The 24450-nt window shown below is 43.6% G+C and overlaps 1 protein-coding gene across 1 annotated transcript; it reads left to right on the forward strand.

Annotated features, from left to right (window-relative positions):
* Nucleotides 1-6602: 6602 nt before the first annotated feature.
* LOC124020701 (gasdermin-E-like) lies at nt 6603-23875 on the forward strand. The gene is made up of 10 exons (XM_046335952.1): nt 6603-6714; nt 7020-7275; nt 12710-12914; nt 15618-15792; nt 16163-16283; nt 16936-17061; nt 21659-21786; nt 22528-22699; nt 22825-22898; nt 23093-23875. Exons 2-10 carry the CDS (start codon nt 7044-7046, stop codon nt 23324-23326), a joined length of 1467 nt encoding a protein of 488 aa, XP_046191908.1. The 5' UTR covers nt 6603-6714; nt 7020-7043; the 3' UTR covers nt 23327-23875.
* The last annotated feature ends 575 nt before the right edge of the window (nt 23876-24450 follow it).

Consider the following 24450-nt stretch of genomic DNA (forward strand, 5'->3'; position numbering starts at 1 on the left):
CCCTGTTGTACTGTTATTTTGGTCAATTTGATTTGAGGAAAGGCAGCTCCCTAATGCAGCTGTTTCAGCCTCCCTCAGTGATCTGTTATGGAGAGGCTAGCCTGGGGACTCAGTCAGCTGTAGCCCACTTGGGTGCTGCCATAGAGATTCATTAGTAGTGTCCGCATAAGAAGGCTTGATGTCATTTGCTAAAGATAAACCTAAATACATTTACATAAACCTCAATACATTTACATAAACCTCAATACATTTACATAAACCCAAAATACATTTACATAAACCTCAATACATTTACATAAACCCAAAATACATTTACATAAATCCCCAATACATTTACATAAACCCCCAATACATTTACATAATCCCCAATACATTTACATAAACCCCCAATACATTTACATAATCCCCAATACATTTACATAAACCCCCAATACATTTACATAAACCCAACATACATTTAAATAAACCCAAATGCATTTACAAGAAAGACTGTAAACGGCTGCTACCTGTGCTGACATTATTAAAAGTGAAGTAAACCGTACTTTTCGCGTTGTAGTTTATATGATAAACTCATTGGGAGGGTAACAATATCACACGTTTTCCTGAAGTGAATGGTTTCACCCACTACTCTACCCACGAGGCGTTCTCTAACACTACATTGCGCGTGACGTTGATGGAAACTACATTTTCACTTTGTCACACAAGTTCCATCCAAACTCAGGTTTAATTATTTTCTAACTTGCTCTATTTTAACTGAGGTCTGTTCAGTGGTTGATGAGCTCCAATATGTTTTATCTCAACAAGTTTGAAAATAATTTGCTAGGCGATTGTTGACATGATTCATGATGACTTTTCAACTAGCTAACTAGAAGACGATAAACAACTATGAAATTGCTACGTCGATTTATCTGTGGCAAATGACATCAAGCCTTCATGGGCGGACACTACTAATGAATCTCTATAGCAGCACCCAAGTGGGCTACAGCTGACTGAGTCCCCCAGTACATTCTGTTGGGTTACAGCTGACTGAGTGTCCCAGTACATTCTGTTGGGTTACAGCTGACTGAGTCCCCCAGTACATTCTGTTGGGTTACAGCTGACTGAGTCCCCCAGTACGTTCTGTTGGGTTACAGCTGACTGAGTCCCCCAGTACGTGTTGTTGGGATACAGCTGACTGAGTCCCCCAGTACGTGTTGTTGGGTTACAGCTGACTGAGTCACCCAGTACCTGCTGTTGGGCTACAGCTGACTGAGTCCCCCAGAATGTGCTGTTAGGTTACAGCTGACTGAGTCCCCCAGAATGTGCTGTTTGGCTACAGCTGACTGAGTACCCCAGAATGTGCTGTTGGGCTACAGCTGACTGAGTATCCCAGTACGTGATGTTGGGCTACAGCTGACTGAGTCCCCCAGTACAGTACGTGCTGTTGGGTTACAGCTGACTGAGTCCCCCAGTACGTGTTGTTGGGCTACAGCTGACTGAGTTCCCCAGTACGTGTTGTTGGGTTACAGCTGACTGAGTCCCCCAGTACGTGTTGTTGGGCTACAGCTGACTGAGTTCCCCAGTACGTGTTGTTGGGTTACAGCTGACTGAGTGCCCCAGTACGTGTTGTTGGGTTACAGCTGACTGAGTGCCCCAGTACGTGTTGTTGGGCTACAGCTGACTGAGTCCCCCAGTACAGTACGTGTTGTTGGGTTACAGCTGACTGAGTGCCCAGTACGTGTTGTTGGGATACAGCTGACTGAGTCCCCCAGTACGTGTTGTTGGGTTACAGCTGACTGAGTCACCCAGTACATTCTGTTGGGTTACAGCTGACTGAGTCACCCAGTACATTCTGTTGGGTTACAGCTGACTGAGTCCCCCAGTACGTGTTGTTGGGATACAGCTGACTGAGTCCCCCAGTACGTGTTGTTGGGTTACAGCTGACTGAGTGCCCCAGTACGTGTTGTTGGGTTACAGCTGACTGAGTGCCCCAGTACGTGTTGTTGGGCTACAGCTGACTGAGTCCCCCAGTACAGTACGTGTTGTTGGGTTACAGCTGACTGAGTGCCCAGTACGTGTTGTTGGGATACAGCTGACTGAGTCCCCCAGTACGTGTTGTTGGGTTACAGCTGACTGAGTCACCCAGTACATTCTGTTGGGTTACAGCTGACTGAGTCACCCAGTACATTCTGTTGGGTTACAGCTGACTGAGTCCCCCAGTATGTGTTGTTGGGATACAGCTGACTGAGTCCCCCAGTACGTGTTGTTGGGTTACAGCTGACTGAGTGCCCCAGTACGTGTTGTTGGGTTACAGCTGACTGAGTCCCCCAGAATGTGCTGTTTGGCTACAGCTGACTGAGTACCCCAGAATGTGCTGTTGGGCTACAGCTGACTGAGTATCCCAGTACGTGATGTTGGGCTACAGCTGACTGAGTCCCCCAGTACAGTACGTGCTGTTGGGTTACAGCTGACTGAGTCCCCCAGTACGTGTTGTTGGGCTACAGCTGACTGAGTTCCCCAGTACGTGTTGTTGGGTTACAGCTGACTGAGTCCCCCAGTACGTGTTGTTGGGCTACAGCTGACTGAGTTCCCCAGTACGTGTTGTTGGGTTACAGCTGACTGAGTGCCCCAGTACGTGTTGTTGGGTTACAGCTGACTGAGTGCCCCAGTACGTGTTGTTGGGCTACAGCTGACTGAGTCCCCCAGTACAGTACGTGTTGTTGGGTTACAGCTGACTGAGTGCCCAGTACGTGTTGTTGGGATACAGCTGACTGAGTCCCCCAGTACGTGTTGTTGGGTTACAGCTGACTGAGTCACCCAGTACATTCTGTTGGGTTACAGCTGACTGAGTCACCCAGTACATTCTGTTGGGTTACAGCTGACTGAGTCCCCCAGTACGTGTTGTTGGGATACAACTGACTGAGTCCCCCAGTACGTGTTGTTGGGTTACAGCTGACTGAGTCACCCAGTACCTGCTGTTGGGCTACAGCTGACTGAGTCCCCCAGAATGTGCTGTTTGGCTACAGCTGACTGAGTACCCCAGAATGTGCTGTTGGGCTACAGCTGACTGAGTATCCCAGTACGTGATGTTGGGCTACAGCTGACTGAGTCCCCCAGTACCGTACGTGCTGTTGGGTTACAGCTGACTGAGTCCCCCAGTACGTGTTGTTGGGCTACAGCTGACTGAGTCCCCCAGTACGTGTTGTTGGGCTACAGCTGACTGAGTCCCCCAGTACGTGCTGTTGGGTTACAGCTGACTGAGTGCCCAGTACGTGTTGTTGGGTTACAGCTGACTGAGTCCCCCAGTACAGTACGTGCTGTTGGGTTACAGCTGACTGAGTCCCCCAGTACGTGTTGTTGGGTTACAGCTGACTGAGTCACCCAGTACGTGTTGTTGGGTTACAGCTGACTGAGTGCCCCAGTACATGCTGTTGGGCTACAGCTGACTGAGTGCCCCAGTACGTGCTGTTGGGTTACAGCTGACTGAGTCCCCCAGTACGTGTTGTTGGGCTACAGCTGACTGAGTCCCCCAGTACGTGTTGTTGGGTTACAGCTGACTGAGTTCCCCAGTACGTGTTGTTGGGTTACAGCTGACTGAGTGCCCAGTACGTGTTGTTGGGCTACAGCTGACTGAGTGCCCCAGTATGTGCTGTTGGGTTACAGCTGACTGAGTCCCCCAGTACGTGTTGTTGGGTTACAGCTGACTGAGTGCCCAGTACGTGTTGTTGGGTTACAGCTGACTGAGTCACCCAGTACCTGCTGTTGGGTTACAGCTGACTGAGTCCCCCAGTACGTGTTGTTGGGCTACAGCTGACTGAGTCCCCCAGTACGTGTTGTTGGGTTACAGCTGACTGAGTCCCCCAGTACGTGTTGTTGGGCTACAGCTGACTGAGTGCCCCAGTATGTGCTGTTGGGTTACAGCTGACTGAGTCCCCCAGTACGTGTTGTTGGGTTACAGCTGACTGAGTGCCCCAGTACGTGTTGTTGGGTTACAGCTGACTGAGTGCCCCAGTACATGCTGTTGGGCTACAGCTGACTGAGTATCCCAGTACGGCTATTGCACTGTCCCAATGAATTCACTCACCCATCGAACCATTGTGAATGCGCCAATCAAGCGCAGCCAATTGCGCGCAACCAGAGTAGATCAATGAGGACTTTCCCCTGAAGACCAGGAGCATTATTCTCTGGTAACCCTGAATATGTGTAGGAAATAGAGGTGTTGTTGGACACTGGAGCAGACACTCTACTTGGACTTTCCCCTGAAGACCAGGAACATTATTCTCTAATAACCCTGAGTCTGTGTAGGAAATAGAGGTGTTGTTGGACACTGGAGCAGACACTCTACTTGGACTTTCCCCTGAAGACCAGGAGCATTATTCTCTGGTAACTCTAATAACCCTGAGTCTGTGTAGGAAATAGAGGCGTTGTTGGACACTGGAGCAGACACTCTACTTGGACTTTCCCCTGAAGACCAGGAGCATTATTCTCTAATAACCCTGAGTCTGTGTAGGAAATAGAGGTGTTGTTGGACACTGGAGCAGACACTCTACTTGGACTTTCCCCTGAAGACCAGGAGCATTATTCTCTAATAACCCTGAGTCTGTGTAGGAAATAGAGGTGTTGTTGGACACTGGAGCAGACACTCTACTTGGACTTTCCCTGAAGACCAGGAGCATTATTCTCTAATAACCCTGAGTCTGTGTAGGAAATAGAGGTGTTGTTGGACACTGGAGCAGACACTCTACTTGGACTTTCCCTGAAGACCAGGAGCATTATTCTCTAATAACCCTGAGTCTGTGTAGGAAATAGAGGTGTTGTTGGACACTGGAGCAGACACTCTACTTGGACTTTCCCTGAAGACCAGGAGCATTATTCTCTAGTTAAATGATAATAACCCTGAGTCTGTGTAGGAAATAGAGGTGTTGTTGGACACTGGAGCAGACACTCTACTTGGACTTTCCAGCTAAACACATTGTTCATATTGATGGATTTGGATTTCTGAGCTTTAACTATTAATCATAAGTTATATTATTAATCACTAGTTAAATTATTAATCACTAGTTAAATTATTAATCACTAGTTAAATTATTAATCAATAGTTATATTATTAATCACTAGTTATATGATTAATCATAAGTTATATTATTAATCACTAGTTATATTATTAATCACTAGTTATATTATTAATCACTAGTTATATTATTAATCACTAGTTAAATGATTAATCACTAGTTAAATGATTAATCACTAGTTAAATGATTAATCACTAGTTAAATGATTAATCACTAGTTAAATGATTAATCACTAGTTAAATTATTAATCACTAGTTAAATGATTAATCATTAGTTATATTATTCCACACTATTTAAATTATTAATCATACGTTATATTATTAATCACTAGTTAAATTATTAATCATACGTTATATTATTAATCTGTCACGCCTTGGTCATTGTATCTTGTGTTTTTGTTATATGTTTGGGTAGGCCAGGGTGTGACATAGGTTTATATGTTGTATTTCGTATTAGGGTTTGTATTAATTGGGAGTGTGTATTATTAGGGGTGTGTCTAGTTAGGCTTGGCTGCCTGAGGCGATTCCTAATTGGAGTCAGCTGATTTTAGTTGTCTCGGATTGGGAACTGTATTTAGGTAGCTTGAGTGCGCGTTGTATTTCGTGGGTGATTGTACCTGTCTTAGTGTTAGTCACCAGATAGGCTGTATTAGTTTCATTCGTTTGTTGTTTTCTTCTTCGTTATTTCATGTACTGTATTAGCTTCATTAAAAGTCATGAGTAACCTACACGCTGCATTTCGGTCTGACTTTCTACAAACAACAGACGAAGATCATTACATAATCACTAGTTAAATGATTAATCACTAGTTATATTATTAATCACTAGTTAAATGATTAATCATAAGTTATATTGTTAATCATTAATTATATTATTCATCATTAGTTATTTTATTAATAATTAGTTGTATTATTAATCATTAGTTATTTTATTAATCGTTGGTTATATTATTAATCATGAGTTATATTATGAATCATGAGTTATATTATGAATCATTAGTTATAATAGAGACATGAGGGGTGCCATAAGTACGCTTGGGAGGGGCTGAGTGCAGGGAACACGTTCATATGTGTCAGTACTGATAAGGGGAGGAACTGTGTATTGCCCATATCACTTAGCATCCTGCCTAGAAATAAACATGCCATTTTTAGAGATAAGGAGGAGACCACTCAAAGTGAGGTATGTATACTACAATGGGTGAAACCATGTCTTTGTCTGTACAGCTGTTTGATCCTTTGGGATGAATAAACTTGGTTTAAGCTTTCATAGTGTCCATCAAGTTTTTACTCTGAGAATTAGAACCTAACAATACGAACATCCAGGTACTTGTACGAACTAAACTGTGCTTTGTTGAATTGCATGTAGGAACTACTCCCCAAAACTGCTTCACTGACATGAGGATGACAACACATCACACCAGAATATACTTCCCAGTAATGTGGCATGTAGTTCTAACTGCTTCTAGTGAAGTTATTTTCTCATGAAATAAAACAGAAGTGAAGAGCAGGAATGTAAGAGTGGAACAGGACAGTTTACCAGTAAAATAGACTCCTCCTACTAGTATGTAATGAACTCTTAGCTAATGCATTTCAGACATATTCCTATCTCATTCATAACCTATCTCTAAGTCATAAGGACCCAGAGGAAGAAGCAGTGGGAACCAGGTATTGAAGCAGTGTTGCGATCAGAATAAAATACAGCATGCTTTGGATTGTCTTGAATGACCAACAATTTTGACAGAAATTATTTCCTGCTTGTATTCCTGTCTTGTCAAAAGCAATGCTACTCTGTTCTGATCCACTCTTTTCCCAGGGAAATTGAACCTTGTGTTTGCATGATTTAGTGTCTTGTCAACTGTGAAATGTATTTAGAATGCTCTTCTGAAGCTGTTGTATTGAGTGTTTATGTTTTCATCCTAGTTTTGTTTCTTAGACATCTTTGTCATTTGTGTCTTTGTCATCTGCTGCAGCCAGAAACACGATCCACCACCATCATGATTTCCAAGGCCGTAAAATCCATGTTGAAGGAAGTAGATTCTAACGGTAGCCTGATTCCTGTGTCCAGTCTGAACGACAGCTCTGGTAAACTGAATCTCCTCTCACTCATTGTGAAGACCAGGCCCAGATGTGGATGCTTCTGGCAGGAACCCAAATACCAGTCCAGAGGCTTTTCCCTGAGTGATGTGCTGAAACCCGGAGAACCTGAAGACAAACCTTTAAACCCAGGTAAACACCAGAGCAGCCTCTCAGGCAGGGTGCTTGTGTTAACCAATAGCCTGCTGGAATAGGCTACTGGGGATGAGGTCATAATTTCAATCACTGAATTAAATATGAATAATATGTATATGAACTGAATATGCTTGTCAACAACAGCCAGTGTTTGTTTACCTGTAGCCTAATGTGACTGACTGTTACCGTCAATCTTAATGCATTCTGACAATTAATGACAATTGCGATAGAGCTTTGATAACTTACAATTTAATTAACTAAACATGGCCATTAATAACTTCATAATAACACAAGGCTATAACAACAATAAACTGAAGTTACAGGCTATTTATTAAATCCGTGTTCCAGCTCCAAGTAGGCTACACAAGTGGCACAAATTGATTTGCATTGACTCCAGCAACTCAATTTCAACATATTTATTTTTTCAAATTATATTCTACAGTAGCCAGCAATGGCATATCAATTAATAGGCTACTTGATGGCAAACAGATGCAAATGTGTAATTCTCCACATTTAATGCCAGTTCCATTGTGGAATTTCCCCCACAACAGAATCACGCGAGGCAGTTCCATAACTTCCATAATTTCACATTTCCACTCACGCAGCCCCCGAGACCCTAGAACTGAGCATCTGTAAAACACTCTGCTTGATAGTTTTCCATAAGCAAAGATTACATTAGAATCGAGTTTAAACCACCTCCGACCGACTTGCTTCCATTGCGCTCTAGTGCTCCCAACGTCGTTTCCAGTGTTTTGTCGCCGTTATTTCTTGTCGCCGTTATTTCAGTTCTAGCGTGTTAATATATAAAAATAGTTGTCTCCATAATAACGTTCTAAATAGCCAACCTACAACTAGTACAAAGTTGTCACGACATGAGTGCTGCTCTGTCTCAGCCAATAGTAGACTAAGCTGCCTGCTGCAGTTCTCTCTCAACCCACACACACCCGTCCGGTCCTCCCCACCACTCTCTCAACAACGGCCGTCCTCATATGGAAATAACGGACATGGCAACCCTGACCTCCGGGAACAATTTGCGTACAATATCCTCTTTGTATTACCGTAAAACTTCAGTTAAACGCGGTCTGAAATAGCTGCCTGTCCATTTTAATGGCCTGGCAATGGCACACATTTCAGAAAAAAACTACGGCAAGTGTTATATAAATGAATTGTTTACAAGGTGTTATGTTTGATTTGTTACATTCAATAATTCAGTAATGACTCGGGGGGGAAATTATGACAATCATCCGTTTTTATTGCCAGTAAGAAACTGCTAGTCATTGCCTGCAACAGCTGAGAACTGCCAGATAACTGGTAAGAACTTTAGGATTACAAACCCCCAGAAACCGGCCGATTGCCATTCATTGACGAAAAAGAACTGGCGAAAATGCTGACGACAATGCACAGTCAGAGGAAAATATCGATTCTGTCAAGGAAAATAAGAAAACAAATAGAAATAGTGGCATACTTAGACAAAATTAATGTAACCGTGTGTAAATGACAATACATTATTGCAGAAAATGAAGAAATTGATAAAAATGCTGGAAATTAATACTGGAATTAAACAATTAACTATCAGTATGCAAACTAGCGAAAGTTGTGTGCATTAAGGAAATAGACACCTGGCAAAAAAAGGTCTGTCTCTAATAAGCACCTGTTGTGTTCAGTGATATAAGCAAATAAACACCCAGGCTAACAATTGACGTTTTATGGTACAATAACAATGGCTTAGATAGATTGAGTTTATAAGTAACATGTAACATATGTAATTGTAGGGTACAGTGAAAATCAGGTTGTTGTTATAAGGAAGCCGAATACAACAGGTAGACCTTACAGTGAAATGCTTACTTTACAGGCCCTAATCAACAGTGCAATTTTTAAGTAAAAAATTGGTATTAGATAAACACCTCTCTGGGAAGAGGAAGGGCAGGGGTGTATGCTTCATGATTAACGACTCATGGTGTAATCATAACATACGGGATCTCAAGTCCTTCTGCTCACCCAACCTAGAATTCCTTACAATCAAATGCCAGACATTTTTACCTACCAAGAAAGAGAATTCTCGGCAGTTATAGTCACAGCTGTGTACATTCCCCCTCAAGCAGACAGGTGTTGGTGGAGTTGTAGGTGCAGGTGGAGTTGTAGGTGCCAGAGGAGTTGTAGGTGCCGGTGGAGTTGTAGGTGCCAGAGGAGTTGTAGGTGCTGGTGGAGTTGTAGGTGCCAGAGGAGTTGTAGGTGCCAGAGGAGTTGTAGGTGCCAGAGGAGTTGTAGGTGCCGGTGGAGTTGTAGGTGCCAGAGGAGTTGTAGGTGCCGGTGGAGTTGTAGGTGCCAGAGGAGTTGTAGGTGCCAGAGGAGTTGTAGGTGCCAGAGGAGTTGTAGGTGCCAGAGGAGTTGTAGGTGCTGGTGGAGTTTTAGGTGCCAGAGGAGTTGTAGGTGGAGTTGTAGGTGGAGTTGTAGGTGCCAGAGGAGTTCCAGGTGGAGTTGTAGGTGCCAGAGGAGTTCCAGGTGGAGTTGTAGGTGCCAGAGGAGTTCCAGGTGGAGTTGTAGGTGCCGGTGGAGTTGTAGGTGCCGGAGGAGTTGTAGGTGCTGGTGGAGTTGTAGGTGCCAGAGGAGTTGTAGGTGGAGTTGTAGGTGCAGGTGGAGTTGTAGGTGCCAGAGGAGTTCCAGGTGGAGTTGTAGGTGCAGGTGGAGTTCCAGGTGGAGTTGTAGGTGGAGTTGTAGGTGCCAGAGGAGTTCCAGGTGGAGTTGTAGGTGCCAGAGGAGTTCCAGGTGGAGTCGTAGGTGCCAGAGGAGTTCCAGGTGGAGTTGTAGGTGCCGGTGGAGTTGTAGGTGCCAGAGGAGTTCCAGGTGGAGTTGTAGGTGCCGGTGGAGTTGTAGGTGCCAGAGGAGTTCCAGGTGGAGTTGTAGGTGCCGGTGGAGTTGTAGGTGCTGGCCCAGCAGGTCCACAGGTCGAGACCTGCTTAAAAAATATACCATATGGTATCTAATTTCAGTAAATCAGAAAAATAAATGTTGTTTTAGCTTAAAAGCTTTATGTTACCTCCTGGGGTGAAGTCCACAGACACCTCTCTGAAGCCCCTCTCTGAAGTCCCTCTCTGAAGCCCCTCTCTGAAGCCCCCCGAGCAGAGTTGTCCACAGACCTACATTGGGAATTCTCTACCTGTAACAATACTTAAGGAAGCATGTGTTAGGAAGTCCTCTGCTGGTGACTTCACCATCTCACACCACTCTCAAGCAGCTCACCCCACTACGCCTCTCCCACACCCGAATCAGGGAGTCAAGGGGTGATGATCTCCAGCTCTCTCTGGAACTTTCCTTAACCTGTCGTGATTGGTTGATAAGATCACAGCTTGAGACTTTGATACTGTGTATAGTCTCTTTGTAACAATATGCCATGACAATTTGATGGACTAATATTGTAATAAAGTTTCTGTTCATTAGTATTTAATACCTACATTTAATGACAGGTATTTATAGTCATACAGTCTGTTTTCTAGATGAACACAAAGTTCAAATGTCATAGGCCTATGCATGGCCATTATCTCTCGTCATAATACATACAGTACCCTCTGAAAGAGGTCATGCCACCTTTTCTTCCTTGGAGCTGGCATGTTGCTACATCGACAGGCCAAACCCCTGAGGTGGCAAATGTCTGCAAGCAGGACATCCACTCCCTTATGGGGCTGTAACCAACAGGATGAATGTATCACACAACCACAATTAGAAATACAATGGAAACCTAATGTGAACTAGGCTAAAACATTTAGCCTACAAGAATACATGGTGTTATTGTGAAATTAGTCCGTATTCAAGCAAGTACGCTAATCTAGCATCATGGCAAATTAGTCCATTAGGCTCAAACAGCTAGGCTATATCATGCACGGACTGATTTTAATTAATTAACAAATCAACTCAGCAAAACAAGAAACGTCCCTTTTTCAGGACCCTGTCTTTCAAAGATAATTAGTAGAAATCCAAATAACTTCACAGATCTTTATTGTAAAGGGTTTAAACACTATTTCCCATGCTTGTTCAATGAACCATAAACTATTAATGAACATTCACCTGTAAACCTGTTGTTAAGACACTAACAGCTTACAGACGTTAGGCAATTAAGGTCACAGTTATGAAAACTTAGGACACTAAAGACGCCTTTCTACTGACTCTGAAAAACACCAAAAGAATAATGCCCATGGTCCCTGCTCATCTACGTGAATGTGCCTTAGGCATACTGCAAGGAGGCATGAGGACTGTAGATGTGGCCAGGGCAATCAATTGCAATGTCCGTACTGTGACACGCCTAAGACAGTGCTACAGGGAGACAGGACGGACAGCTGATCGTCCCCGCAGTGACAGACCACGTGTAACAACACCTGCACAGGATCGGTACATCCGAACATCGCACCTGCGGGACAGGTACAGGAAGGCAACAACAGCTGCCTGAGTAACACCAGGAATGCACAATCCCTCCATCAGTTCTCAGACCGCAATAGGCTGAGAGAGGCTGGACTGAGGGCTTGTAGGCCTGTTGTAAGGCAGGTCCTCACCAGACATCACGGCAACGACGTTGCCTATGGGCACAAACCCACCGTCGCTGGACCAGACAGAACCTGCAAAAAAGTGCCTTTCACTGACGAGTCACGGTTTTGTCTCACCAGGGGTGATGGTCGGATTCGAGTTTATTGTCGAAGGAATGGACGTTACACCGAGGCCTGTACTCTGGAGCGGGATCGATTTGGCGGTGGAGAGTCCTTCATGGTCTGGGGAGGTATCTCACAGCATCATCAGACTGAGCTTGTTGTCATTGCAGGCAATCTCAACGCTGTGAGGGAAGACATCCTCCCCCCTCATGTGGTACCATTCCTGCAGGCTCATCCTGACATGACCCTCCAGCATGACAATGCCACCAGCCATACTGCTCGTTCTGTGCGTGATTTCCTGCAAGACAGGAATATCAGTGTTCTGCCATGGCCATCGAAGAGCCCGAATCTCAATCCCATTGAGCAAGTCTGGGACCTGTTGGATCGGAGGGTGAGGGCTAGGGCCATTCCCCCCAGAAATGTCTGGTAACTTGCAGGTGCCTTGGTGGAAGAGTGGGGTAACATCTCACAGCAAGAACTGGCAAATCTGGTGCAGTCCATGAGGAGGAGATGCACTGCAGAACTTAATGCAGCTGGTGGCCACACCAACTACTGACTGTTACTTTTGATTTTGACCCCCCCTTTGTTCAGGGACACATTATTCAAATTCTGTGGAACTTGTTCAGTTTATGTCTCAGTTTTTGAACCTTGTTATGTTCATACAAATACTTACACATGTTAAGTGTGCTGAAAATAAATGCAGTTGACAGTGAGAGGATGTTTCTTTTTTTGCTGAGTTTAGATATGTGCTGTGTTATAAATGCATAAGGATCTAATGTTGAATTTTCCCTCAGATGTCAAGGAGTCTGACTTCGTGGACCACAGTGGGACATTTGGTGACATAGAAGAAATGAAGGCAGGAGGAAATTTGGAGGGATTGTTGGCTGATTTAAAACTTAACGTGGCCTTAAAATACTCTAACGAACAAGAGTCGTCCTTTGGCAGACTGAAGAAAGAGGAGGTGAAAGTGAAGGAGGTGGTTAACTACTCGAAAGACAAGTGAGTTGCCCTATACTGTACATACACTGATTGTACAAAACATTAAGAACACCTGCTCTTTCCATCACAGACTAACAAGGTGAATCCAGGTGAAAGCTATGATCCCTTATTGATGTTACTTGTTAAATCCACTTCGTCAGTGGTGCTGAAGGGGAGGAGACAGGTTAAGAAGGATTTTTAAGTCTTAAGACAATTGACACATGGATTGTGTACACTAGCAGTTAAGCGTTTTAGAACACCTACTCATTCAAGGTTTTTATTTTATTTTACTATTTTCTACATTGTAGAATAATAGTGAAGACATCATAACTATGAAATAACACATATGGAAGCATATAGTAACCAAAAAATTGTAAAACAAATCCAAATATATTTTATATATCTGACATTCTTCAAATTGCCACCATTTGCCCTGATGACAGCTTTACATACTCTTGGCATTCTCCCAACCAGCTTCATGAGGTTGTCACCAGGAATGCATTTCAATGAACAGGTGTGCCTTTTTAAAAGTTAATTTGTGGAATTAGTATGATATGTATTGTTACTTAAGAAAACAAAACAAAAAGAGGGTGGGATGGAGGACGTATAACACGAACGCCTAGCAACCCAAAGGTTGTGTGTTTCAATCATATCATGGACAAATTTGACATTTGAGCTAAATTAGAACATTTGAAAACCACCTCCTATTTAAATTTCTAGCAACTTAAAATGTACGCATCAAATCACATCATGGACAACTTTAGCTAATTAGCCATTTTGCAACTGCTTACTTTCTTTTAGCTACTTTGCAACTACTTAGCATGTGAGCTAACACTTCTCCTAGCCCTAACTCTTAACTCTAACCTTAACCTCTAACCCTAACCTTAATCCCTAAACCACTAGCGCCTAGCTAACATTGCACACCTAGCCACAACAAAGTGAAATTCGTAACATATCATACGTATTGCAAATTCATTACATATTTTACGAATTGCAATTAGTAACATGTCATACGAATAGTAATTCGTAACATATCATACGAAATGAATGATGAACATCCACAAATGAATACATACGAAACGTAACATATTACACTAAATGGAGAGAGACAGATTTACGTTCACTTCGGTCCATGAGTCCAGGTTGGTATGTTAACTACAATCATACGGTTCATGTCCTTGTTATATTATTTTAATGAGTGATTTACAAGGTGGGAACACTAATGACATGAAACTTAGGGACACATCATATTTGTTATAAAAAGTATTTTAATAGCCTTCTTGGTTTTTATTGATCTATACAATATCAACGAAAACACTTATAATGTCTAATTATTTTTCATTTTAGGGCTGTACTCAATCCGCATCATGGAAATTCAGCTTTACAGTGTGATTGACATGTAAAGGCATTTTGTTATTTTAAGTTGTAAAAAATGTATTTGGCAGAGACAGCATTCACGTTAAGCACTGCATATGTCGGCTCAAAGAGAAATTACCTTTAAAAGTCTAACGCTTCAGTGTTACACATTGAAGAGAGCCTTTAATCTCTCTGGGGTAGGCGGGACTCTTGTGTCCCACATGGCCAATAGCCAGGGAAAATGCAGAGCGCCAAATTCAAATATATTTCTATAAAAATCAAGTTTTCATTAAATTACACATGCAAATTAAAGCTACACTCTGTTGTGAATCCAGCCAACATGTCAGATTTCAAAAGGCTATTCGGCGAAAGCATAAGATGCTGATGATCTGATGATAGCACAAAGGTAAACAATGAGAGAGTAGCATATTTCAACTCTGCAGGCGCGACACAAAACGCAGAAATAAAATATAAATCATGCCTTACCTTTGACGAGCTTCTTTTGTTGGCACTCCAATATGTCCCATAAACATCACAAATGGTCCTTTTGTTTGATTAATTCCGTCGATATATATCCAAAATGTCCATTTATTTGTCGTATTTGATCCAGAAAAACACCGCTTCCAACTTACGCAACGTCGCTACAAAATATCTCAAAGGTTACCTGTAAACTTTGCCAAAACATTTCAAACTACTTTTGTAATACAACTTTAGGTATTTCTAAACGTATATAATCGATTAAATTGAAGACGGGATGATCTGTGTTCAATACAGGAGCAAAACAAACTGACGCTACTTTTCTGGTTACCAGCCTCTATCAAAAGGTACACATGAAGTGACTCTCGTTCTGAGCTATGGTACTTCTTCATTACACAAAGGAAAAACCTCAACCAATTGCTACAAACTGGTGACATCCAGTGGAAGCGGTAGGAATGGCAGGAAAGTCGATTAGAATTCTGGATTCCCCATGAAACCGTATTGAAAAGACAGTGACCTCAAAAAAAAAAAAGAACATCTGAATGGTTTGTCCTCGGGTTTCGCCTGCTAAATAAGTTATGTTATACTCACAGACATGATTCAAACAGTTTTATAAACTTCAGAGTGTTTTCTATCCAATAATAATAATAATATGCATATATTAGGATCTGGGACAGAGTAGGAGGCAGTTCAATTTGGGCACACTATTTATCCAAAAGTGAAAATGCTGCCCCTTACCCAAACAGTGTTTTTCATGGTTGTAAAGGCGAGGGACGTAAAATACATGCAGTTCAAGAATAACCCTCTAGTAAGAAGCACAGCTAATAGCTTTAAATAATATTTCCTTGCCCACTGTGTATTTTGTATCATTTATTTGGGTCCTTCCTGCAGACGCCTGGACATGACCCACCCTGTGATCAAGCAGACCCGGGAGAAGCCCAGGGCAATATTAGGGGTGTTGACGGAAAGGATTATGACATCACAACCTTGCCAGGTCACAAACAAAGTCCGGAAGCATGGCAATGCAGGAGCCAACATGAGCGCCTGCGTGGCCCTGAGCGGGAAGGTAGGAAGAAAGCTTACCAAGCTTTCTATTGAAGTGAATGATGTTGTCATCATATTTGAGTGGAAAATCATTCATAATGTATAATTGACAACACAGATTTAGATTTTCTGTTGTAAAATAGATTTTTAATCTCAATAATCTCACTTTATGATAAATGAAATAAATGTCAGGAGCATATTGACAGATCACAGATGTCTGTTCAGGAGTGATGAATGCTGTACCCCTGGATTCCCACATAGATCATTTCCTGTTTTTATCATTAGAACCACTTCCTGAAGATGTAATGGTGCAGTATAGATGACTGTCTGGGTTAGAATCTGGGTCATCTGTGTACCAAACATCTCTGACTGATTTGACATTTCCTCCACAGGACTCTATGAAGCAGAGCGGCAGTACTCAGACAGATAGTGATGTGTCACTGAAGATTCCTGAATATACTGTCGTGGCCTACAGTCTGATTGAACTCTATGTCAAATGCAATGGACAGTTTGGTGAGGAAGTGTATGGTTTGTCAATGTCCCACGTATAGCTGCATGGTTAAGTACCATGGTAAAGTACACAGCCAGCGTCTATGTTCCTCAGTGTATTTAGTATATCCCACTGTATTTAGTATAGCCACTGTATTTAGTACAGCCACTGTATTTAGTATATACCACTGTATTTAGTATATCGCACTGTATTTAGTATATCGCACTGTATTTAGTATATCACTGCATTTAGTATAGCCACTGTATTTAGTATAGCCACTGTATTTAGTATAGCCACTGTATTTAGTATAGCCACTGTATTTAGTATAGCCACTGTATTTAGTATAGCCACTGTATTTAGTATAGCCACTGTATTTAGTACAGCCACTGTATTTAGTATATCCACTGTATTTAGTATAGCCACTGTATTTAGTATAGCCACTGTATTTAGTATAGCCACTGTATTTAGTATAGCCACTGTATTTAGTATATCCCACTGTATTTAGTATATGCCACTGTATTTAGTATAGCCACTGTATTTAGTATAGCCACTGTATTTAGTATAGCCACTGTATTTAGTATAGCCACTGTATTTAGTATAGCCACTGTATTTAGTACAGCCACTGTATCTGTCTGTGTGTTACTGGTTATGATTGTTGTCTGCTCTTGTCCACAGAGCTGTGCCTCTTCTCCAACAATGGGGGCTTTGAAAAGGTTAGGTCAAAGGATGACATTGAAGAGGATGGAATTATGGACCTGAGAGGCAACTTTGATGCCAACAGCCACTTAAATCTGAACGAAGGTAATAATGCCAGTGGAGGGTAATGTCTCCTGTTTAGCGGTCAACATGTAGTCTACTGAATAGAACGTCTGGTCAACATGTAATGTAGTCTACTGAATGGAACGTCTGGTCAACATGTAGTCTACTGAATGGAACGTCTGGTCAACATGTAGTCTACTGAATGGAATGGCTGGTCAACATGTAGTCTACTGAATGGAATGGCTGGTCAACATGTAGTCTACTGAATGGAACGTCTGATCAACATGTAGTCTACTGAATGGAACGTCTGGTCAACATGTAGTCTACTGAATGGAATGTCTGGTCAACATGTAGTCTACTGAATGGAATGTCTGGTCAACATGTAGTCTACTGAATAGAACGTCTGGTCAACATGTAATGTAGTCTACTGAATGGAACGTCTGGTCAACATGTAATGTAGTCTACTGAATGGAACATCTGGTCAACATGTAATGTAGTCTACTGAATGGAATGTCTGGTCAACATGTAGTCTACTGAATGGAATGTCTGGTCAACATGTAGTCTACTGAATAGAACGTCTGGTCAACATGTAATGTAGTCTACTGAATGGAACGTCTGGTCAACATGTAATGAATGGAAGTCTACTGAATGGAAGAATTCTGGTCAACATGTAATGTAGTCTACTGAATGGAACGTCTGGTAAACATGTAGTCTACTGAATGGAATGTCTGGTCAACATGTAGTCTACTGAATGGAATGTCTGGTCAACATGTGTAGTCTACTGAATGGAATGTCTGGTCAACATGTAGTCTACTGAATGGAATGTCTGGTCAACATGTAGTCTACTGAATTGAACGTCTGGTCAACATGTAGTCTACTGAATTGAACATCTGGTCAACATGTAGTCTACTGAATGGAATGTCTGGTCAACATGTAGTCTACTGAATGGAATGTCTGGTCAACATGTAGTCTACTGAATTGAACATCTGGTCAACATGTAGTCTACTGAATGGAATGTCTGGTCAACATGTAGTCTACTGAATGGAATGTCTGGTCAACATGTAGTCTACTGAATGGAACATCTGGTCAACATGTAGACTACTAAATGGAACATCTGGTCAACATGTAGTCTACTGAATGTATTGTCTGGTCAACATGTAGTCTACTGAATGGAACGTCTGGTCAACATGTAGTCTGCTGAATGGAACGTCTGGTCAACATGTAGTCTACTGAATGGAATGTCTGATCAAAGCTGAGAGAGGGGTTAAAGCTGAGAGAGGGGCTGCCACCAAGCTGAAGTTCTTGATGAACTTGCGGTAAAAGTTAGTGAAGCCCAGGAAACGCTGAACTTCCTTAACGGATTTGGGGGTGGGCCAATCCACTACCGCCCCTACCTTCCTGGGGTCCATTTGGTCTCGACCGGGTTCCACTACAAATCCCAGGAATTGTACTCGGGATGAATGGAATTCACATTTTTCCGGCTTAACGTACAGCTGTCTAGGAGGCGTTTGAGTACTTGTCTGACATGCTTTGTGTGTTCTTGAAGATAGCTCGAAAAGATGAGGATGTCATCCAAGTAAACAAACACAAATATGTTAAGCATATCCCTAAGCACATCGTTTATGAGCGCTTGGAACACTGCTGGGGCGTTGGTCAGGCAGAAGGGCATCACCAAGTATTCATAGTGACCAGTAGGCGTGTTGAAAGCGGTCTTCCACTCGTCACCAGGTCTGATCCGCACAAGATGGTATGCGTTCCGCAGGTCAAGCTTAGTGAAAACAACTGCTTCCTGGAGCAGCTCGAAGGCTGTGGCCATAAGGGGTAGCGGGTAACGGTTATGGACAGTTATGGCATTGAGTCCCCGGTAGTCGATGCAAGGACGTAATCCACTGTCTTTCTTGGCCACAAAGAAAAAAGGTGGATGGACGCATGAGGCCTGCTTCCAGAGCGTCCTTGATGTAGGTATCCATAGCAGCTCGTTCGGGTGGAGATAGGGAAAGATCCGACCCCTGGGGGTCAAGTACCCGGAAACAGTTCGATGGGGCAATCATAAGGTCTATGGGGTGGTAGCATGGTGGCTCTCTGTTTGCTAAATACCAGTTTGAGGTCATGGTAACACTCGGGAACTCGGGTCAGGTCGATGGATTCTAAAGACTCGGGAGTAGAATTCGGGAATTCGGGGGAAAATACAAGTAGCTTGGCACGTAGGACCCCACTGCTTGATAGTGCCCACAGACCAGTCGATGTGAGGGTTATAGCTGTGAAGCCAGGGGTATCCAAGGACGAGAGGAACTGAACAGGAGATCAAATGAAAGTTCATCAATTCCTGGTGTTGTGAAACTGAAAGTCGCAAGGAGGTAGTGACATGAGTGACAAGTCCAGATCCCAAAGGGCTCCCATCCAATGTAGTAAACCTCATGGGGTCACTTAGAGGTTCAGAGGGAACACCATTCTCCTTCGCCCAGACACCATCCATGAAGTTACCTGTGGCTCAGAGTCTACCAAGGCTTGAAAGTGACGCTTGTGGTTGTCCCAGGAAAGGGTGACTGGAATGAGCAGACGGGAGTTGGACGGATGGGAGGAGGTTATGTTTCCCGTTACAGTTCCCCCCGGTCTGTACGGGACAGAGCGTTTCCCTGGAGCCCGGGACACGTGGAACGGAAATGGCCCGGTTTGCCGCAATATAGACAGCGTCGCTCCCTCATCCGGCGGTCTCTCTCAGCCTGGGAGATGCGTCCAATCTGTATGGGTTCCGGTGGAGCCAGCGAGGATAAAGGTGGGGACTCGGAGCTGGGACTGATAGGGGCTAGAGGTCTACGGTTGAGTTCTCTCTCAGACGCTGGTCAATGCGTGAGGCCAACTTGATCAGGGACTCGAGATTGTCCGGTGGTTCCCGAGTGGCCAGTTCATCTTGGATAGTGTCGCAAAGGCCTTTCAGAAAGCACACCGTGAGCGCCTCGTTGTTCCAGCCACTCGCTGCTGCCACCATGCGGAACTGGATGGCATAGTCCGTCACGCTGCGCCGACCTTGGTGGAGAGTCAGGAGCTGTTTGGCTGAGTCAGGACCACTGCTTGGGCCTTGAAACACTTGTTTGAATTCCACAGCAAAGGCAGAGTAGCTGGCACAGCAGGAACTATGGGCATCCCACACAGCAGTAGCCCAGGCCAGGGCTTTTTCCGACAGCAGGGTGATGATATATGCGATCTTAGACCGGTCGGTGGGGAACGACGAGGGTTGCAGCTCGAAGGAGAGAGAACATTGGGTGAGAAACCCTTTACAAGCACTTGGATCACCTGAGAACCGTTGGGGAGGTGGAAGATGAGGTTCAGCCAGAGGGTTAACTGCCATGGGTACGTGAATCTGAGGTACTGGGACGGGAACTGTTGCCGGGGTAAGTCGATCAGATATCTGCTTTATGGAAGTCAGCATCTCCGACAGAAGATGAGAATGTCTAGCCATTAAGGCCTCTTGCTGAACCAGGGCGGCTTCGTGGCGTTGGACAGTCTCCTGGTGGTGGGACAGCATGGCAACAAGGTCCTGGGAACTGGCTGCCTCTGGGTTCATTTTTGGCTCTGTGTTTCTGTCAGGACCCGGTTACCCAGAAGATGAGGCAGACACAGCAGTACTTAAGACGGTGTATTTAATGAAGTAAAAAGTGAAGTTCTTCAGGAAAACATGTAACTCCACAACCTCAAAAGGAATTCCACAAGAACAAAGGTAATCCTCCAAGACAAAAAGGTAAATCCACAAGGTGGAAGGTATAGCACAAAAAGCCTCAAAAAATACTCAAAAACAAACAAACAAGAACAAAAAACAGAATTCCACAAGAGAGTCCACCGGGATCAACAAGAGTTCACAGAGTACTAGGGCTGGGTGCTAACATACAAACACAGAGCAAAGGACTGAGGAAAACAAAGGGTTTAAATACAATCAGGGGAAACGAGGCACAGGTGCAAATAATAATGGGGATCAAGGGAAAACAAAAGGTCAAAAGGCACAATGGGGGCATCTAGTGACCAAAAACCGGAACAACCCTGGCCAAATCCTGACACATGTAGTCTACTGAATTGAACATCTGGTAAACATGTAATGTAGTCTACTGAATGGAAAGTCTGATCAACATGCAGTCTACTGAATGGAATGTCTGGTCAACATGTAGTCTACTGAATGGAACATCTGGTCAACATGTAGTCTACTGAATGGAATGTCTGGTCAACATGCAGTCTACTGAATGGAACGTCTGGTCAACATGCAGTCTACTGAATGGAATGTCTGATCAACATGTAATGTAGTCTACTGAATGGAATGTCTGGTCAACATGCAGTCTACTGAATGGAATGTCTGGTCAACATGCAGTCTACTGAATGGAATGTCTGGTCAACATGTAATGTACTGAATGGAACGTCTGGTCAACATGTAGTCTACAGAAGTGAACATCTGGTCAACATGTAGTCTACTGAATGGAACGTCTGGTCAGCATGTAGTCTACAGAAGTGAACATCTGGTCAACATGTAGTCTGCTGAATGGAATGTTACATTTTTAAATTGTTCTCTTTGATTAGTAATTATGAAGTTACCACACTGTTGATCACACTTTGACAAAGTAACATGGTCTGTCTGTTGTTTGTGTGTTTATAGAACTGGAGAAACTGAGTCGTCATTTCCAGCTGCTGTCAGTCCTGCCAGCAGCCAAACGCTCCTCTCTGCTCCAGCTCCTCAAGACAACCATGGAGGACAGAGAGGCAGTCAGTGTGCTGGAGAGTGTGGTGAGTGAGACGTACAGAAACAGGGCACACACAACACACACACACACACACACACACACACACACACACACACACACACACACACACACACACACACACACACACACACACACACACACACACACACACACACACACACACACACACACACACACACACACACACACACAATGTAGACACACAAACACACACACACAATGTAGACACGCAAACACACACGCACACACAATGTAGACACACACACACACACAATGTAGACACGCAAACACACACGCACACACAATGTAGACACACACACACACAATGTAGACACACAAGCACACACACAATGTAGACACACAAGCACACACACAATGTAGACACACACACACACAATGTAGACACACACACACACACAATGTAGACACACACACAATGTAGACACACACACACACACACACACAATGTAGACAAACACACACACACAATGTAGACACACACACACACAATGTAGACACACACACACACAATGTAGACACACACACACACACACAATGCAGACACACACACACACAATGCAGACACACACACACACACACAATGTAGACACACACACACACACACACACAATGTAGACACACACACACACACACACAATGTAGACACACACACACACAACTAATGGCAGGAATGAATATCTCACCCTGAATATCTGTAACATTCTCACTGTCTTTCATATTCTCTCTCTCTCTTTTGTCACAGCTGGATCAGTTGTGTGAAGGTGAGACTCCTGACCTGGGTGACCTGGAAGAGTCTGAGAGGGAGACAGTCCAGGCCATACTGGATCTTGTAGACCAATGTGTTGGGAAGGATGAGGAAGAGATCAGATCTTCACTTCTCAGTGCCGTCCACCTCATTGTCAGTGCCATGGACGGTGAGATAGAGAGCAGTTTTCACAGGATTCTCCAGTTATTATTTGATCAGTTCCTGGGAAACTAGGTTCACTACTGTGTGTGTATATTTATGTGTATATTTATGTGTGTATAATTATTTATTCAGGAATGACAGATGAGGGTCTCTCTGTGTTGGGATCCTGTTGCAGTCATCCAGTCTTACAGGCTCTGCAGATCCTGGTGAGTTCACACCTGCTTGATTGAGCCTCCAGTCCTATATGGCCTTTTAGAAAAGAGTGCATTTAACATTTTAACATTTAAGTCATTTAGCAGACGCTCTTATCCAGAGCGACTTACAAATTGGTGCATTCACCTTATGACATCCAGTGGAACAGTCACTTTACAATAGTTCTCCTGTTCTCCTTGTCCTCCAGGTGCAGCATGTGGCAGCAGGGAGTGGGGAGACCCTCTCTCTGAGAGATGCAGGTCTGGCTGTTCTGACTGAGAAGGAGCTGTATCAGAGGACAGAGCGTCTCTTTGCCCTCTCTAATGTGGAACTTACCAGATTGAATGAGGACGCAGAATTCACAGTGACTTCAGTTATCTGCCCTGGACACCTTCTTCTTGTCATGAGTATCGCTGTGAATGGCCTGGCCTCTTTAGGATAGATTGAGCCAAATAGAAACATTCCTTGTGCTACAAAGTGGATATATGAACTGCACCGCCAGGGATGAATTTCAGAAATGTCACATTTGATAACATATTGTTGATGATTGCAAAGCGACAGGAGTAAAACATATCAAAAACAAGATAATGCACGTGTGTGAAGAAAAATGTACAAAATAATATTCCCACTACTGTACATTAATTAATGACACATTCCTACGTCATATTTCCGTGTTAATGGTTAATGGCTCAAAACGCAGTTGTATTTACTTCTGCCAGATGCCTTTAATGACGTTTTTGCCCATTGAAGACCGTTCAAAAAGTGTACAAAATTCAAAAACTACAAGGCTATTTTCAGAGTCACTTGCATAGCTTATTGTTGTTATAATGCTTTTTTTAATGTATTGTTAGGAAGCCCATGACCAGACTCATTATGTCTAGGGGTCCTAGGCCTAATTACATGGTCTGTAACCTGACTCGTTATGTCTAGGGGTCCTAGGCCTAATTACATGGTCTGTAACCTGACTCGTTATGTCTAGGGGCCCTAGGCCTAATTACATGGTCTGTAACCAGACTCGTTATGTCTAGGGGTCCTAGGCCTAATTACATGGTCTGTAACCAGACTCGTTATGTCTAGGGGTCCTAGGCCTAATTACATGGTCTGTAACCAGACTCGTTATGTCTAGGGGTCCTAGGCCTAATTACATGGTCTGTAACCAGACTCGTTATGTCTAGGGGTCCTAGGCCTAATTACATGGTCTGTAACCATACTCTGTTATGTCTAGGGGGGTCCTAGGCCTAATTACATGGTCTGTAACCTGACTCGTTATGTCTAGGGGTCCTAGGCCTAATTACATGGTCTGTAACCTGACTCGTTATGTCTAGGGGTCCTAGGCCTAATTACATGGTCTGTAACCTGACTCGTTATGTCTAGGGGTCCTAGGCCTAATTACATGGTCTGTAACCTGACTCGTTATGTCTAGGGGTCTAGGCCTAATTACATGGTCTGTCCTAGGTTATGGTCTGTAACCTAGGGTCCTAGGCCTAATTACATGGTCTGTAACCTGACTCGTTATGTCTAGGGGTCCTAGGCCTAATTACATGGTCTGTAACCTGACTCGTTATG

Source organism: Oncorhynchus gorbuscha, unplaced genomic scaffold, assembly GCF_021184085.1.
Source record: "Oncorhynchus gorbuscha isolate QuinsamMale2020 ecotype Even-year unplaced genomic scaffold, OgorEven_v1.0 Un_scaffold_879, whole genome shotgun sequence".
NCBI lineage: Eukaryota > Metazoa > Chordata > Actinopteri > Salmoniformes > Salmonidae > Oncorhynchus > Oncorhynchus gorbuscha.